We start from the raw sequence: 18,017 nt of genomic DNA, 5'->3' as shown, positions 1-18,017 counted from the left end.
AAACTGCTTCTTTCCAGTGCATGTCACAATTCTGCTGCTTTAAAGTTTTCAGATTTCTTCTGTTCCTGTTTCCCAGAGACCCTGTTGAAGTTCTTCCTGCCTGGCTTGTAAACATCATGTAAGTAAACTTTCCCATGGTGCTGTTTGAACAGATCTCAGCGCCTGCAGTGTGTGGACATGGGGCTGTGTATGTGTGCTTTAAAAAGGGGGGAGGGCTTGTTGCTCTGGCAGGTATCAACAGAAAACGATTACAGTACAGGGTGATGTTAGCTTAAGTATTCTGTCAATATTGCATGCTGCTCTGAATGTGCTCAAGTGTTTTCTAGTAATACATTAAAGATAGGATGTTATGGGGGGGTTGAGCTTTAATGTCACAGTTTATAAACAATACAGCGCAACTGAAATACTATGTTTTCAAATGGGCAGCCATTGTCTCTTTCTGTGTCTCTGTCTGAGCTTCCTTGTCCTCGGGATAGAATGCTAAAATCTAAAAATACAGATCTTGATTATAACATTTGGCAGCTCTGCTCTGGGACTATTTGTATTCCCTGAGTCCTCTCAGCTGTAAAAGGGTGAGAAGCTGTGTGCCATGCTGACAACATAGATTTCATATAACAGTGACGTGCATGAAAGTGGGTTACATTTCATAGGGTCTTTGATATTTTTGACTTGACAACATAATACAGTGGATGTTGTAATACCTCAAAGCATAAAAAAGGAGGTCACTTTAAGACTGAGACAGAACTAAGAGGAATATAACGGATAAATCAATGATCTGTGGCTCACCGAAAATAACTTTTTTTGTTTTTTATTTTGAGCAAACAACTCGTTACACCTGTGGCTTCCTCAGGTTCAGCCTAATGTAATGGTATGTTCCTAGGTACCCTTTGGGCCATATAGGAATATAACCGACGTAGGTCAACTGATGAGTTACGCTGATCTGCTTCCAGCCTTTCAGCTGAGCTTTAATATGAGGCTCTAGTGGGGGCAGTACAATTCAAACTTTCCAAAGAGGAAAAAAGACTGAAACTTTGCAAAGTTGACTCAACCATTCCAAAGGAGGGTGAATAATTACCTGCCTGTATGATGAAGCAAAATAAGAGCACCCGAATTACAAATCAAAATATTGTAAAGTAGTACTTCCTGTGGACATTAAAAGTAAGTCTCATCAGAGTTCTGTAATGGCATTTGAAATAGCATTCATGCTAGGACTTCTCCATCCCCAGCCTCACACCTTCCTCTACACCAAAAACTCAAGCCCTTAAAGCCGCTCTTTAAAGTCCTGTGACCTGTTGCAATAGCTATGAGTCATTTGAAGTTCGGTGTTAATTTCACACTAAACCATATGTTGAAACTACTTAGTTCTTCTTACTTCACTTGTGTCGTTGTTTGGTTGCATCAGTGAGACGTGTTTCTGTTATGTGATAGTTGCCATGAAAGTCGTGAAACACTTGTTTTATAAAGCTGCCTCGCATTCTTAGCCATTTGTGTTGCAATTAGCTTGACAACATAAGTAAATAAATGTTTCAGAAAAGGTCGAATAGAATCTGACATCAAAATTAAAATAGATGGCTTCTTGAGGTGGATGCCGTCTCTTTATCTGCCAGCCACAGCTACACTGTTCTTCTAGTTACACCAACCCTATACAGCCTCGCCCAAACTAAAATACCACATTATGTTATGGTCAGTTCATTTTTGGCCATCGGTCAAAGACTTGATGGTTCTGCCCTTTGAGCTCTTTCATATGTTTTTCACCTGCTGTTGTTAGCTCCTGTTTTATTCAGCAGATTTGTAGCACATGAACGGACATCACCAACCAAGTCAGATATTACCCTGCTCCAAAAAGGCAGATTAACTGATTTTAAATATTACTTTGGAAAGGATAGAGGTTGAGTAAGTTTGGATTACAGCAATTGTTGTCATAGTTGAAATGTCTGAAAAGGTTTTACATCTCAGTCTCTTGTGCCTTTGTATGTGAATGGGAGGGACAACATTTTGAAAATCACACAGCATAATGACCGTTGGCTAAAACAAACAGAAACTTAGTTTTTCCTACTGTAACTGCTCTTTAGACCTGCAGCACCTCTTCCCATTAGTGGAGAGGTAATCATTGATAGGAAAGGGGGTTGGAGAAAGAGTCCAGCATGCGAGTGTATTTGTGAGAGCAAGCAAGGGAGGGTGTGTCTCTGTGTGAGGGTCTCCTTGTGCCTACTTTGATAAAAAATCACAGTGGTGTTGAGCAGCTTGTCTAAAGCAGATTTTTGGGTCAATCGATTAATCTGTGAGGTTAATACATCACATTCTGCACAATCACGTTGTGTACAAAAATATAAGCATAAAAGAGTTTAAATAAAAAGTAAGTCATCATTAAAGTACAGTAGTCAGGGTTAGGCAGGTGGTTGTTGGAGTGACGGTTGTGGTACACCTCTGTAAAGTCCCTCAGTAAACGTATGTGTGGGTGTGAAACTGAAAGAGGACAACAAACAGTATGTGACTGATTTCCTCCACTCCTCCAAACTCTGGAATGTTTTTATCGACTCCACGTGTCCCTCTGTGTTTACCTTTGAGGTCTAATTTTCTAACGTTGTTTGTAGATAGCATAGTTACATTGAATACGGTTTTCTTCATTTAATTTAGCTGTCTTAGCTTTCCATGTTTCTTGTTGTCACTTTATTTTGTCTCCTTGCAACAGGTAAAATGTAAACGTGCTGAAGGACACATATTTGCTTCTTGTTAATGGTTGCAAATATTTGACACTTTTGGGATGTATTTATTGCAATAATGTTAACATTGAGTTTTACTGTGCCACCCTAAGACTTTTAAAAGACCTTCAATATATTTGAGGGAGTATTAGTAGCGTTAGATCCCCTTTTCTCAGCCAATCCCATCGCGGCAGATGTTTGTCTGTCTGTTAACCAATAAGTCTGGTTCTGCTTGAGTCTGTTCAAAGGAGAGTTTACTTCAACGCTTCACCCCTCCAAACTATAAAAAAAAAGAGGACTGGATATAGACCTGCTCTTAAGTGTCATGAGATTACTTCTGTGTTACGATTTGGCACAAAATAAATATAAGTTGATTGCTATAAAACAGTATTCCTTAAATGTTATCGATACGTTCCAGGATGCAGTTAAAGACTCACGTTATATTTTGTGAGTCTAAGCTTTATTGATGCCGATACAGACAAATAAGTGAAATGTGAAATCTTTTTTTCGAGTTGGATTATGTCTCTATTTATTTTTTCATTTTCTCCTGTTAAGGGAATATGGGCTAATTACAAACGTTTTAATATCCTTGTCTTTGCTGCTGCGTTTAGTTTTCCTGAGGGAAGGCATTGCCACCAGCTCAAAACTGTCACACACACACACACACACACACACACACACACACACACACACACACACACACACACACACACACACACACACACACACACACACACACACACACACACACACACACACACACACACACACACACACACACACACACACAGATATTAAGATGTCTACATTCATGGATGCATGCATGGTTCAAATGAGACAGGATTTCATTGTTCCCCTCCTCATCCCACCGCTGGGTGTAATTGTGCATGGATGTGTGTGTGTGTGTGTGTGTGTGTGTGTGTGTGTGTGTGTGTGTGTGTGTGTGTGTGTGTGTGTGTGTGTGTGTGTGTTTCCTGGGGCCACAGACGCAGACAGTGGCGAGCAGAGGTGGAGTGGGTTAAGGGGGTTAAGGGGGGGACCAGCAGATGAAGAGAGTGGGGGAGGGCTTACAAAGATGGAGCGAGATGCTATAATAACTGCTTATGGTTCAGTGCATATTTTTGTGCACTTGTCTAGACTGTAGTGGATATAAGAGTTATATAACCCTGCAGTCCAACACGTCAGTCATGCATGGCAGTCAAGTTCCCCATCAGGCTGAGAGCTGGTTCAGAACAGTTTTTTTGATCAGCTTTGTTTGATTGCTGCATTGTTAGAGGTTAGATTTTGTACTTCCTCATTGTGTACTCACAGGAAAACAAGCACACAGCTCAGTGCAAAGGCAACATATCTGAACAAAGGTAAGCATAAACATTTAAGAATTATAACCATCCGAGCAAATAAAAAAAATAACATCACTACTCAATCAAGTAAAGTGTAGACTATACAGTATATATCTTAGCATAGATTGTAAAGGCTGCTGGGATTGGATGATTTGGATTTGGATGATTTAAAGCAGGGGAAGGCATTTTTTCTGGGGATTTTTTTGGTTCGATGTTTGAATATATTTTCCTCTTGATTGAAGTCAATAAACCACATTTTCTGACATAAGAAAAAAAAAACTTCAACTAGCGAAGGACTTTGAAAAACCCAAGTAAAATGTTTGACTTTCTGTCTATACAAAATGACCTATTTGCACACACCAGTATACCCATCCACTCATAACAGTGTATGACAGCTAGTTGGATACTGTTAGTAATGACAGCGATGCACTTTCCTCTCGCTCTATTGGATTCATGCTGAAACAATACTCAGCAGGCAGTTAACTCCTGTCCGGCTTTGGCATGTCATTTCCTGGTTGAAATCTTTAAATGACAAGTTTATATTTGCAGCTCACGATATTTGTAGTATTTAAATTGAAGAGAGACTGGTGTGTCAGATTTTTTTGGGTACAGTACCCTGTGGCACAAAAAAGCAAAGTTGAAACTGGATTTTTTTCAAGGCGTGAGGAAGCCTACATGTGTATTTAATAAATCAATGAATCGCTATGATTTATTTCGGTGCCAATTGAAGAGAACAACCCATCCGGGTGCTGCCCAAACAACGCCAGCCCTGTCCCTTTTAGGGTGAACACATCTACAATAAATGGTGGTAAATAGAAATAAACTGGGGTTGTTTGTGATTTAAGCACTTAGAATAAGAAATCCTGTTTCACAGCATTAAGGAGACCAAATCCAGTGAGGTAAATATATAACTGGTGAATTTTTTTAAACATCATCGATGATCTGGCCTGTGATGGACTGAAGGTTTTGGAAAACAATGAATTACAGAAACTGGATGATTCCATAAAGAGGTGATGTTTGGCATAGCCATGAGAGGTGGTGTTAGGAAGCGTCACCTGACATCGACCTCTGTTCTGTGATACCTTCAGTTTTGAGCCCGTTCAGCTCAAGGGCCGCATGAGAGCAAGCTGTTCCACTTCCTGCCTGTGTGCAGACTCGGTATGAAATGAGCAGCTTGGCCAGCTCTGTGTGGTGATCCAGAGCATGAAGGGTTGAATCCTGTGAGGTCTGGCGCTTCGGTGCTCTTCTCTCTGTCTTCATTAACTGTCTTTTGGGCTCCTTAAATCAGCCCTGGAGGGGAGTGGCTGATAACCTCTTGAACTCTTCTTTTAAGCTTTTTATTGATTAAAACCTAAAGCTGGGGTTTCCCTGTGGGGTGATGGGCTGGTGATGGTGTTGTAGGTCACCACATGATTGGTTTATACTGAGGGTTTTGGCCTATTTCTCATTAGATTAGACCATTGGACCAGGTGATACGAAGAAACTGCTTGAAAATGAGTTTTTAAAGCAGTTTCCATCTACTAGACACAATAACACGCGTAATATGGAAATATCAACAGAATGTCCTTCTGTACTTCTGCTTATATATTCTTTGACAATCAGTCCAGATTTCCATCCAGTTCAGTTGTTTCCAAAATCCCAGTTTTACCTGACACTATTGGACACTTTGACTGTTATCATGCCGCCATTTATATGAAATCTTTTTTACTTTCACCTTTTTATTGAAGCAAATGTAAAAGTGTTTAAAACCTGCAATGTTTCCCTTCATCATGGGCCAACTCTATCAGATGTACAAGTCATTGATTCAACAAAATCAAATTCGGAAATGTATTTATTCTCACTTGAAATATATTATAAGTGATTAAAACTCCAGATAACTATATGGTATCAATTTCTAATGTTAAGTCTTTTTCAGTGTAGAGTATGTAGAGTAAAATCCACAATAGAGCAGGATATACTTTAGAGCGTAGTGACCTGTAAATAACCATAATAATAAATAATACATTATGGTTGGCAACCTTTGAATCAGCATTGAGAGATCATATCCACCCTGTAGTCAAAATATTGTTGGTTCATGTACTGAAAACAAGAAAGCAGCAGTCATCAAGACCTCAACATTGAAGGTCAAAACCAATGGGAGGCATCCTCCATTTTTACTCAGCTTACATTAAAGCTTTAGTTTTATTAAACTATTTTTAACCTATAAAATTGTCAGTATGACAATAAATTGCCCGATTTTTTTTGTTGTTGTTGAGAATTTCACACTGAAGTCTGACCCTCCAAGTCCTTTTGAATAACTTTTCATCTATTTGGACACAATAAGCTCTGGAGAAACTTGGTGAACTTTCATTTCAGATTGTTTTGTCTGTGATTTCCAAGTCCAAAAAAGAATTTTGTTTAGCTGTGGTTAGTTTTGACAATCGGTGTTACAGCTCCCCTCATTGTGTGATTCCTCTACAGCAGCAGGCACTACATTGTTTGGAGCAGTATGACTAAGAGGCAAGTCAGCAAGCCCAACCTCCCAGAAATAGTTGGGCTGAGGTCACTGTGAAGCAGGGACAACCTGCTGGTCAGTCACACTCACACACAGTCAGAGGCAAACACTCCAGCCGTGTGCATTTGTTTGTTTTTCTCACACATTTCCTGTTGTGAAATGCGTCACTGCTTCCTGCTTGTCCCTTCAATGCGGGCAACAAACCAAAGAAATCACTGCTGACCAACTACCTTTCAACATCCCCATAAAATACTCTCTCTGCTCGGCTTTATAGTGACTTTTCCGTATTGATACTTTTCAGTAATCAAATTACAGAGAATTCTGGAAAATTCAGGACTTTTTTTTTTTTTTTAAATTTCTAATAATTGGCGGTACATTTCCTCTGAGAAAGATTCAGAATCTCCTTCAGCTTGGGGAAAAGTTCTTCTTTATTAAGCTGAACTTGAACAGGGATTCATTGAAATCCCTTCATAATTATGTAAATTTGTTTTTTATTCTATTTTTCATGAACTCATTTTACTTTCCAGGATTAATGTCAATGTTTTTTGGAGGTCAGTGTCCACTGGGACAGACACCAGTGTAAAACAGTAAACCAGCATCACTGAGCACACAAACATGAACTAACATGTTCTTTTTGCACAATGTGTGGACTCTGAGTGATTCATCTTCCCGTTTTCGAGATGACACTAATTATTTCTCGGCATTGAACCAAGACACAGCCTTTATTTTTCTTTAAAGTTCTGCCACAGCTTGGTTCCTTGACTGATGGTCTTTGTTGTGTATTGAACTGCTCAGAAACTTGGTGCTCAAACTATTGGAAAAGCAAATCACACCACGTCATTGACTCTCCCTGTAATTACTCTTAAAGCAGGCTGGTTGAAAAGTGACCAAAGTCAGCTGTGGTCAAAGTTAGTCATCGCTTCCTCCAGCTGGAGCTTCCCCCACATCCTCTTTAACATTTCTTGTTAGAATACAGCTGAACACTTTTATCTTTCCTTCTTATGTCTCATATATGTCCTGTATTTCTCATGCACTGTGAAACACTATCTCCTTCTCACACACGCAGCCGACATCATGAAACATCATTATCCACTAATATGGCGGTTGGAAAGCTGAATGTAAAAACAGTCATGCTAACAGCGGTTAGCATATTTCTATGATAATTGAACCAAGCAAGTTTCCATTGCGGGATAAAAATATAATTCCTCGGTCTGTCACTGTGGTCGGGGTCTGTGGTGTGCTTGTCTCTTTTGGTGAAATCAGCTGAACAGAACATGAATGGAAAGCAAAAGATGGAAAGTTAGAAAAACAAGACCGACTGAAGATGTTTTTGTTTCCTTAGAGGGTTATTTCTAACACAGACAAATACAGACTCGGTGGTGTGCCTTGATCAATTCGGTAGAGGTGTAACGCTGCTCTTTGCACACACACAGTCCCACTGCAGAGACGCTTTGTAGCTGTCTGACGCTGAATACTGAGAAAGTGAATACAGTCCGAATTAACACATTTTTTCTCCTGTTTGTTTAACGGGAAGTTGCCAGGTTGACAGTTTGACAGTAGATTAATCTTCTCAATGTCAAGTCTTAAAGAAGTGTCTGTAGCTGGTTATGCATTTATTTATAGCCATTTGATTCCACAAAGGAAGGTTTCCTTTCTCCATAATTTGTCTTAGGTCTCTAAAGACCTCTGTGCTATTTTGCTTAACAGCATTTCTACCTCTTAAACATGTGTATTTTTTATATATTAACAAAATAGTATGTCATGGAGTGCAATAAATTTGTAGCTAATTATGGAAAGGTTTGTGCGTGTGTCATTCATAGAAACCAATTAATCAAAAACCATAATAAAAAAAAAACAGTGAAATTGTGCTTCTGGTCACTGAAACCACAACTAATTCAGGTTTAGTATGCGGTGGCCTTTCTATTCCCCTCACACAGCCCTCTACTGAAAGAGAACATCCTTTATTCCTTATTAAGGCCCTTTGCACATCCACAAAGCAACCTTTGGCTATATTTATTGAAGTAAAAGGACATGCCACAAAGAGTGTTTACTGTTCTTAAAAGTATACACGTGCTGACCTGGCCTCCTCGCTCTGCCTTTAACAGAATATGATGTTAAGTGTCCATCACTGCCTCTGCCACATGCTTTTAAAGCTGATTACAATCGTGGACTAATCATGTAAAAACTAAAGGAGAAGTCAATGTTGGAGGAATAATGGGGCATCTCCTAGTTTGGGTTTTCGCAATCATACAAGAGCTGCGTCTGAAAAACACACAATAAGTCCCACCCACACATAACCATTACAGCGGATAACTATAATCCGGTCCCTGTGTTACCTGAAATGACGGGTTAGCCATAAATACTGATGAAGATTGAGAAATAGAGTATATGAACTATGAACAATGTTTGTTATTGCTGCAAGGCTCCACATATTTGAAACACAGGAATGAAACAGACAATTGAACACAACTGTATACCGGTGTTGAGATCGCGTTCAGAAATATCTATGGATTAAAAAACAACTCTTTTCTAGAACACTTGGATATGACTTCACATTTGGTGGATGTATGAGGTGCTTTAAGATGAGTATTTGGACGAGGTAGCCTCAGGAAGCTGCCAGCGAAATACTCGCTTTCAGCAAGCACTTCTTATAACGACAATACAGAACATGTAGCTGCTTAAAGTAACGTTTCAAGTCTGATTTAAAATGTCTTTTAATTTATTAAGATACTAACAAACCCATAATCTACAGATGGGTTATTTTCTAAAGTATCAGGATTTTGCTACATTTTTTATGTGGTTATCTTTCGTGTCTTTGCTAAACTGATTTGTAAATGTTTCCGCTATCACTATTGCGTAATTGTCTGCCTGGTGACAGAACAAAACACATTAATTTACATTAAACGGGAACTTCAGTATTTACACAATGTGTTAGTTGGTGCCTATGACCTGTAACAAAATTCCCAAAACATTTGGGAGTGTTGATTTCGAAACCAGTGTGGCTTTAGGCTGATCCTAAACTACACTTGAAGCTCAATCCTTGAAGTTACATGAGCCACTACCAGCAAAACACAGCCTACTGAAATCTAGACCTGCGTTTACATGCTCCTCATTTGGTGCCATATCTCCAGTTGAGAATTTAAATTTTGTTCGTTTGTTGTGTTCAATAGTGTTGTTGTATTGTTTCACTCAGAACTAATGTCGGTGAATCAGCTCCAAATTAAACAGTAAATGGCACATTTAAGGCTGCAATAAATGAGACGTTTCACTTAATTCAACATTACTTTGGTCCCTTATTTCCTCTTAACACCCCTGCTTAGTCCACCCAGGGAATTGTGGGAATTGTAGGTGTCAGGTTTGACAAGAATGCATGTAATAAAACTAATATTCTTCGAATGTATTTATCATGAATCTAAAATGTGACCGAAGGCTATTGGTAAATCCGTCACAGACTCACTCTTGCAACAGATGGGAAGAATTTGATTTGTGTTTCTACTTCTGAAGAGAACTTAACCTTTCTGATAAGCAAAACGTCCCAGTGATGATGTCATTGTTACGCGTTTGTCTCCTTCATTTGGTTTCTGTCTTCCTGTACCTGAAACTAACTGAACAGTTCTTCCTTTGTTCAGGTTTCCCACTCAAATCATTGTCTTTACATTGCGTTCAGTGTTTCCAAAACAGCTTTTCTTCTTTCTCCCCTAAATGTAGTCCCTCAAGGTCTGCCTAAAGGCTTTTGATCGCTTCATGTTGTTTTCGGTAATGCAAATGTGTTTGTGATTTAAGCTATTTAAAACTCTTCTTTGGTGTGTCACATGGCTGAGATGAAAGCAAACTGCGGGCCTGTGTGTGCAGTTCCTAAAAGAGAGTAAATGTGTGTCCAAGTCTAAGCTGTCATGGTCGCTTTAGCTCGTTCTCCTTGCTGCCGGTCGGCTATTCAGGGATGAGAGTGTAGGGAGAGGGAGAGCGGGGGGAAGATCTGGGGGAAACAGGGTCACATGTTGAGGATAGATGGCTATAAAAAGGCTCATTAAAAATGTGCGGATAGATGTGTTGGAGGTGGAGGTAAGGATGAGCGATGCGAGGAACAGGCCCACTGACTGAGTGTGATGTAACCCTGGAGTGAAATGTTGTAAACGGTTCAGAAGAGGGGGGAGGGATGAGTTAGGCCGAGGAACAGAGGGGTGCAGGCAGAGAATTGTTTTTCTGGGAAATTAGATTTTGGAGAAAAGGGAAACCGAGATGAATGTTGTGTTTGCAGAGGTTTGAATGAATAAAGCTGAGAGGAAAAAGTACAATAGAATCAACTGGGTGCTTAGGTGTAGGAAACACAAGATCCTTCCCTGCTTGTCTTTGTTTCTTTGTATTCTCTGAACTGCTGTTATAATTTAAGGCCAGGTTTTGATACATCTTTGAACTCATTGCTCTTAAAATCGACAGCTTAAAGGTTGAAAGAAAATTGAAGAACATTTAAAGCTATATAATTAAAGTGAGATTATTCCTCTGTTTACTCTGTTGGTGACAGACTTTGTGTTACTTCTACTGTGATGAAGACAAAGAGCAAAGAAGAACATTTGTGTGGACTATCGGTGTTTCTCACAATGTTTCCATAGTATCCCGCTGAGCCTGATGCAAGTCAATGAAAAAAATTGCAGCTGTTTTGACCGTTGTTCACCCCCACCCCCCACCCCCCCATGCACCCACAGCTCTCCCTTTCAAAGAATTTTCATTTGAATTACAACCCAGCTCAGTGTTTTGTTGTACTCAGAGGGGGGAGGGGTCCGATTGGTCAGAATCCCTTTCGCTGTGGACCAATGCTAGCACGCCTCCTGCCTCCCACCCCGCCTCCTGTGCCCCACTGAGACTCCCGGTCTGACGTGTGATTGGCCAGCTGGGAGGAGCCAGACTTGATATTAAAGCTTGTCCCGTCTGCTCCACTTCAGTGTTCAAAAGAGTCCCTGTCTGTCAGCCGGAGAAGTGTGTGTGTGTGGTGTGTGTGTGTGTGTGTAACAGTGTGTGAATGCTTTTGTTAATGAGAGGCACACTGAAAACCGAGAGCTCTACCTTTATCTCACTTGGACTTCCATCTCTTTTTAACCCTCAACAGGACTGTGGGGCTCTGTGGAGGAGCAGCCTACCGGCTTTCTGTGTCAGATGACAGCTGGAGAGGAGGACGGGCTTGACAGACGAGTTCGACAGAGATTGCAAACGGGATCATAGAGGCTGTCGCGTTGTGGGGGATCATTGTCAGCTGATACTTCAGACGTACACTTTGGTTAAAGAGCCACCATCGGCTGCACTGTGGCTGACCACTGACCCCGACCTGCAGCCCTAACCCCATTTTGGGGCCATCACTGAGCGAATAATTTTGGGCCCCGATGTGGAATTTGACCCCGACTGACCCTTTCCTACAAGTAGCCTTTAACCGAGCCTGAACTGGGAAAAAATCGAGGATAAAAGAGCAAAAGGGGCGACGGAAGAAAGGAGGACGAAAAAGAGAGAAGTGAGAGCTGCAGCACAGCGACCGGTAAGGAAGTTAAAGGGGGCTCTGGGTGCGAGTGAGTGAGGGGAGGGGGGAGAGTGGGAAGAAAGGAGAGAGTACAAAAGAGCTTTTTTTCTTAAGCTCAGAGGGGACATGTGGGAGCTCCACTCTCACCCACTTCTCCTTCTGTCACTTCTAATGTTTGTCTCTAGTCTAACTTTAATCTTATGTCCTTGTCATTGTGATAAGCACTAATACATTTTTGTTACATTTAACATTAGAATAAAACAGAACCAATCTCTTCTTTCTCAGCTCTTGCTTACTGTGTCTTTGTTTGTCTTTGTACATATTTGTTCTCCAAAAACTGTTTGAGTGATGGAAAATCTTTCTTCCTCTCTGTCCATTCTTTCAGCATGCCGGTGGAGACGCTGCGGCCATCAGACGGCCATCTGGCCGGGGTTCCCTTCACCTCCAGCATGCCCTTCAGGATTCTTAACAAGGGTCCGGACTACTTCCGTCGTCAGGCGGACCCAGGCGCTCGTAAACTGAGCGCAGTAGAACGTTTAGAGGCCGACAAGGCCAAATATGTAAAAAGCCAGCAGGTCGTCCTCACCCGCCAGGCTCCTATCAAACCACCCATCATTCGAAAACCCCTCCTTTCTCCGGGGATGATGCTGCAGTGCCAGATCAGCACTCCTCCAGCCCGCAAAGTTCCCCGATGCCCAACCGATGTGGAGAACAGAGGAGGGAGAGAGGGGCCTGGAGGAAGGAGAGGACCTGCTCTTAACCTGGATATTCTCAATAATCTTATCAATGATGTATGTGATGGTCCAGTGCCATGTTCTCAGTCCTCTTCCTCCACCTCCCCCTCCTCATCATCTCCATCATCAGGAGCTAAGAGCATCGGTAGTAGCCTGTCAGCAGAACAGGAGAGGAGTAACCGACTCCTTAACAACCTCAAACCACTGAATCACTGCACAATCACCTCCTCATCCACCTCCTCCTGCACCTCCTCTCCACTCAACAACAACCTCAAGACTCAGACAGCAGAGCCAGCACGTCGTCCACCCCCTGTTCCAGCACGAGCGCCCCGCATTGGGATTCAGGCGCTTTATAGCGGCCCGAACTCAGTGACAGTGCGCAGGGTGGACGTCCGGCCTCAGGCTGAGATAAGGAAGCCTCAGAGGGTACAGCTGCAGCCCCCACTCAGACCCAGACAGACTGCCCAGGGCCAGGTCGCTCACCCAAATGTCCCACCTCCTCCTCCCCCTCAGAACAAACCCAAACCTCAGTTCAACACCCCATCCCAAACCTTGCCCCCACCTCCAGCCTACCCCCCACCCAGTCCCTTGCTGGTCCGAGCTGGCATGATCCCTCCAGCCTCCCCTGCTTTTACTCGTATATCTAACGCCAGCTCTAAAGGATCCTCCCGTAAGCACCCATCCTTGCACCGCTCCAAATCGGACCTGAGCGACCGCTACTCCCGTGCAACAGCCGATCTGGAACGCTTCTTCAACTACTGCGGGCTGGACCCGGAGGAGGTGCAGGGCATGGGGGGAGTGGAGCTTTTTACAAGAGCCAACTCAGACATTGTGTCCGTGTCCAAGCTCCGCAGCGTCAGTACGCCTAGCTCCGAGGCTGACCGGATGAGGGAGGACGGAGGAGAAGAGGAGGATGAGGACTCAGCAGCCAGAGCCAACGAACGTGTCCCCTACGGTATCTCGGTCATCGAGAGAAACGCTCGAGTCATCAAGTGGCTATACGGCATCCGTCAGGCGCGAGATACAAATAATGCTGTCTCTAATGTATAGACTTAAAATGACTTGAAAAGACTTGCTAGAAAAAAAAACAAGGAAGCGCTACATTTCGTATGCATACATATGTCTGAAGAGGTGGAGCCCATCTGTTCATGTTCTGCTGCCTTACATCACATTGTTATGGAAATGACACATCAGTGGTTTTAATCCGGGCTGCAGGTCAGGACTGCTTCCCTGCTGGACTGAACGGACGATACCTTTCCCTTCTCGTTCACTTGATCTTTATAACGATATTGATATACAAAGCAATAATAGACTGGTATAAATGATGAGGGCTGTGAGAATGAAGGCAAAGGATGCTTGTAATTTTTCTTCTTTATGTAAAGGTACTTAAATTGTGTGTGTGCGTGTGCGTGCTTGTGTGTGTGTGTGTGTGTGTGTGTACGTTCTAGAGGTCTTAGCAGAACAAAGCCAATCTGGCAGCAAACTGTGAGAGACTCTGGTGTTGTGACTGGTGAACGAGCGAAGAAGAGAAACACATTGATACTGTGAAACTTCACATAAAAACTTTCATAAACACATTTGTATTTAAAAGAAATCTTTTGGCTGTAAGACTGTTAATATACATATTTATGTCTGCATGCAAGAAAACTGTTTATTTTCGGGTTTAAAGCACAGGCATCACTCTCACTAAGATAATCACGTCACGACACAGATGCACATTCAGGTCAAGTACAGTAAACATGGCAGCAGCTGCACTTGGTGCTGTCTTTATATCTTGCTTTAATATTGTCTAGTTCTGTGTTTGCACCAGTAACAAGGTCACGTCTTGGATTATGCTACACTCACGCTGGAGGAGAAATCTGTTTACTATCCATGTCTCTGAAGTGATGAGAGAGTAAGCCATATAAAGAGCGAGGAATGAGTGGATGGTTAAAGTAAGTTTAGTATGTGAAAGTTATTTTGCCTCCACAAATATAAGAAAGAAATCAAGTGATGGGTAAAAGGAAGACTGACAAGTATGTACACGTGGATAGAAATAAAGATCTATGGTGTATAAGTACTGTATGTCTGTGGTTCTGGAAGAGTCTCAGGAAGAATGACTGCGTGAAATGAAAATGGACCAATTTGGAAAACATATTTTATAAAATCTTAACAGCAATGTGTACAGAATTCAATCTTTGCTCGTGCGTGCAATCTGATCATATCTACTACAATTACAGTAAATAGAGACTAAAGAGTATTTATTCGAATTATTTGTCACGACAGGAGAATGAGAGTCGCTCCGTCTCCCATGTTCATGTTCTCTACCCTGCATTTTCTTTCTGTAACTTCAGGGTATTCTACATGAGCACCACCAGCTCGTCTTTCCTCGTGTTGTACCCGTCACAGGTGGAGGTCCGCGTCAGATCAGAGCTGGAGAACAAGTCAGCTGTGGTGTTGAACAAAGTGTGCAGTTTGAACCAGTCACTGGTTGCCCAAAGACTCTTCAATGAGAGAAATCCAAAATGCTTTACAATGTTGAATTGTTAACAGTAAATAAAACATGTTAGACTACTTCCTCGTTTGGCTGTTTTTGTTTTCTTAATAAAGTTGGCTGTTAAAAAAAAAAAACATGGTGTCGGCCCCACCAGGTTCCAGCATATGGCAGCAAACAGCCACTCCTTTGATTTCTTCAGTGTTTTGGGATTTTATGAAGTGCTGCTGCCAAGACCTTGGTTCATTATCTGAAAACTGGTGCTGGTCCAGCTCAGTGAAGCAGGTGTTGGGCCTGTTAAATTGAATTTCAGCACCAATAATTGACAAAACAATCCTGGACAGTTTTGCTTTGATCTAGTTGCATAAGTTGTAATATGAAAGTTTTACACAAAGCTGACATCAGTCTGGAAGACTTTGGCACCCATTACCCTCCTACACATGTATGCATGTGAATATGTTTCTGAGCTCCCGGTGTGTTATAATCTCTCAAACATAATCTTTAACTGCAGGTATAATGTGTCAAAGTATCCTTCTTTGTGGTGCCTGTTTTGTCTCAAGCAGGATCAGACTACAATTCAAGGTGTCTGACATAACAGAGTGGATAAGTACAAAATGATCTGAAAGGAGAATGAACTATCTCATTGGATAAAAAAGCAATACTGTATATGGATGCCAAACAGTTTTTGTCTGTCCCTGTTTTATTATTGAATTGAATTTAAGCTGATTTAGAAGACATCAACAGCAGCCTCCTTCTGCTAAAGGTCATGCAGACATGTTCAGTAGGTTAGTTTGATGTTCAGCAGGCTTCCCCTGGTGTATCGTTCAGGAGCTACTACAGTCATACAACATACATTTACAGTTAGTTCAAGAGGCTATCACAGATAGTAGTTTTGTTTATAAGCATCATTGACTCCCTCAGTGAGTAAGGAAAGCCTCTTGTTTGTGGTTTAAGAATTCAAACAGAGATAACCGGCATGCTTTTAAAGGTTCTCCTCCGGAAACGTTTATCTATTTTTACAGGCTGCACATTATTTCTGATGTACACAGTGAAACTGTTTGAGCCCCTCAAGTCCAACTTCAACTCTCAGTCACAAATGCCCTCTTCGGGACAATGACAGACCCCGCACACCATGAGATCTTGATCTACAGCTCTCCCATTTTACTGGCTTTGTGGATGTGGTTAGCTCGAGGATTGGAGAGGTGCGGTGGAGTGGATCACGCTGTTGTTCCAAATGATAAATGTTGATGCCTGGAGCCCAAAGCTGGGCATCATGACAGCAGCCGCCTGATGTCCCAGGCAACTCTGATTAACAGCCAGAAACACTGAGGCGAGAGACGGGAACGGAAATCTAAAAAAAGACGACAGAACGCAGACGTTAAAAGGCTCGGAAAATGGCAAAGGACAAGGGAGAGAGGTGGCAGAAATGGGGTGTAGAGAGAGAGATTAGGGGAAAGTAGACAGATGCTGTGAGAAAGTGATTTTATGCATAAGAAATGTGTCAGCTTCTATTAGAGGAGCAAATAACCCCAGTCTTGGAGCTGCTGTGCTTCTTTGGGGATTTAATGTCAAATTAGTTACATCAGCATCTCTGGCAGGCTGACTTTATAAATGTTCATTGAAATGAAATCAGAAGGTATTTTTTGTTCTGATCAGTCAGAAAATGTTTGACCAGCAATACCTTCTTACATTAAATTGATTTTAGTTGATGAGTTTCATCAAGATTGTGAATGACTTTTTGGAAGGAATATGCTGGGGCATGCAGTCTGTCTTAAATTCTAGGCCACCAGACACCCCGAGAAAAAGTTGTTCCAAACTAGGACACAAAACAATTAAAAATGCATTTCACTTCTTCATTTGTTAGCTTCCAAGTGGACTAAAGTGGAGCTGTGATGCAGCGAAGCAGAGCAAAAATCACTGGATTGGATGCAGGCACAATAAAAAAAAAAAAAAAAAGACCACATTAACTAATCATTACGTAACAAAAAGTGGACACCTCTGCTCTGCTCCCCAGGGTGATGTAAAGAATCCAAAAAAGGCTAAATGCTTCAGCTTTGGGAAAAGAGAGCACATGTCCTAGGAGGATAAGATGTCTCCACCCGCTGTGGTGTCTCTGCAGATAAATGAGGAAAACGCGCCAGGATGCATCTTCTGTGTCATCCTCATACTCGCTCTCCCTCTGTATCTGTCTCTCCCCGCAGAGGCTGACCATATGTCCATATTTACTGAGAGATCAGCTGGGCTTTGGCATCCTGTCAAGACAAACGCGCGCACATGCTCACCAACACTCACACGCACAGCTTGTATTTGTCTGTGCGTGCTCTGTTGCGTGTCTTGGCCTTGTTTGTGTTGTTTTTCTAAGCACTTAGGCCTCTGCTGTGTGTTTGTGTGAGTTTGTGCATGTTTAATGATTTTGATGGTACTTACATGCAATCTTTTTGGGAGGAAAATGTCATGGGGGTTATTTGCGTGCATACTTACTAAGTCCAATTTTGTGCATATTTTGGAAAGTGTGTGTGTGTGTGTGTGTGTGTGTGTGTGTGTGTGTGTGTGTGTGTGTGTGTGTGTGTGTGTGTGTGTGTGTGTGTGTGTGTGTGTGTGTGTGTGTGTGTGTGTGTGTGTGTGTGTGTGTGTGTGTGTGTGTGTGTGTGTGTGTGTGTGGATCCAGTAGTTGCACTAATGTATGTCAAAGCTTGATAGTCCTTTTGAACAGCCTCAGTGCAGGGAGTGATAAGCTGATTAAGGCGCCGGGACAGATGGGATCTCTG

The 18,017-nt window shown here is 42.0% G+C and overlaps 1 protein-coding gene across 5 annotated transcripts in view; it reads left to right on the top strand.

Annotated features, from left to right (window-relative positions):
* The window catches only part of LOC306833326 (protein FAM110A), a 52,431-nt gene extending 37,102 nt beyond the window's left edge, over window positions 1-15,329 (top strand). For 3 of the 5 annotated variants that reach the window (XM_079358507.1, XM_079358505.1, XM_079358508.1), the window contains 2 exons: window positions 11,641-12,060; window positions 12,428-15,329. In XM_079358507.1, coding sequence (XP_079214633.1) covers window positions 12,429-13,826 — 1,398 coding nt within the window. In that variant the 5' untranslated portion in view covers window positions 11,641-12,060; window position 12,428 and the 3' untranslated portion in view covers window positions 13,827-15,329. Of the gene's footprint in view, window positions 1-76; window positions 119-11,640; window positions 12,061-12,427 lie in introns of all 5 variants that reach the window. The other 2 variants (XM_079358504.1, XM_079358506.1) reach the window with 1 other exon arrangement.
* The last annotated feature ends 2,688 nt before the right edge of the window (window positions 15,330-18,017 follow it).

The sequence above is a fragment of the Symphodus melops genome, assembly GCF_947650265.1.
Source record: "Symphodus melops genome assembly, chromosome: 13".
In the NCBI taxonomy this organism is placed as follows: Eukaryota; Metazoa; Chordata; class Actinopteri; order Labriformes; family Labridae; genus Symphodus; species Symphodus melops.
Note: the sequence above shows the minus strand (reverse complement) of the source record. Positions and strands in the feature narration are given on the sequence as shown.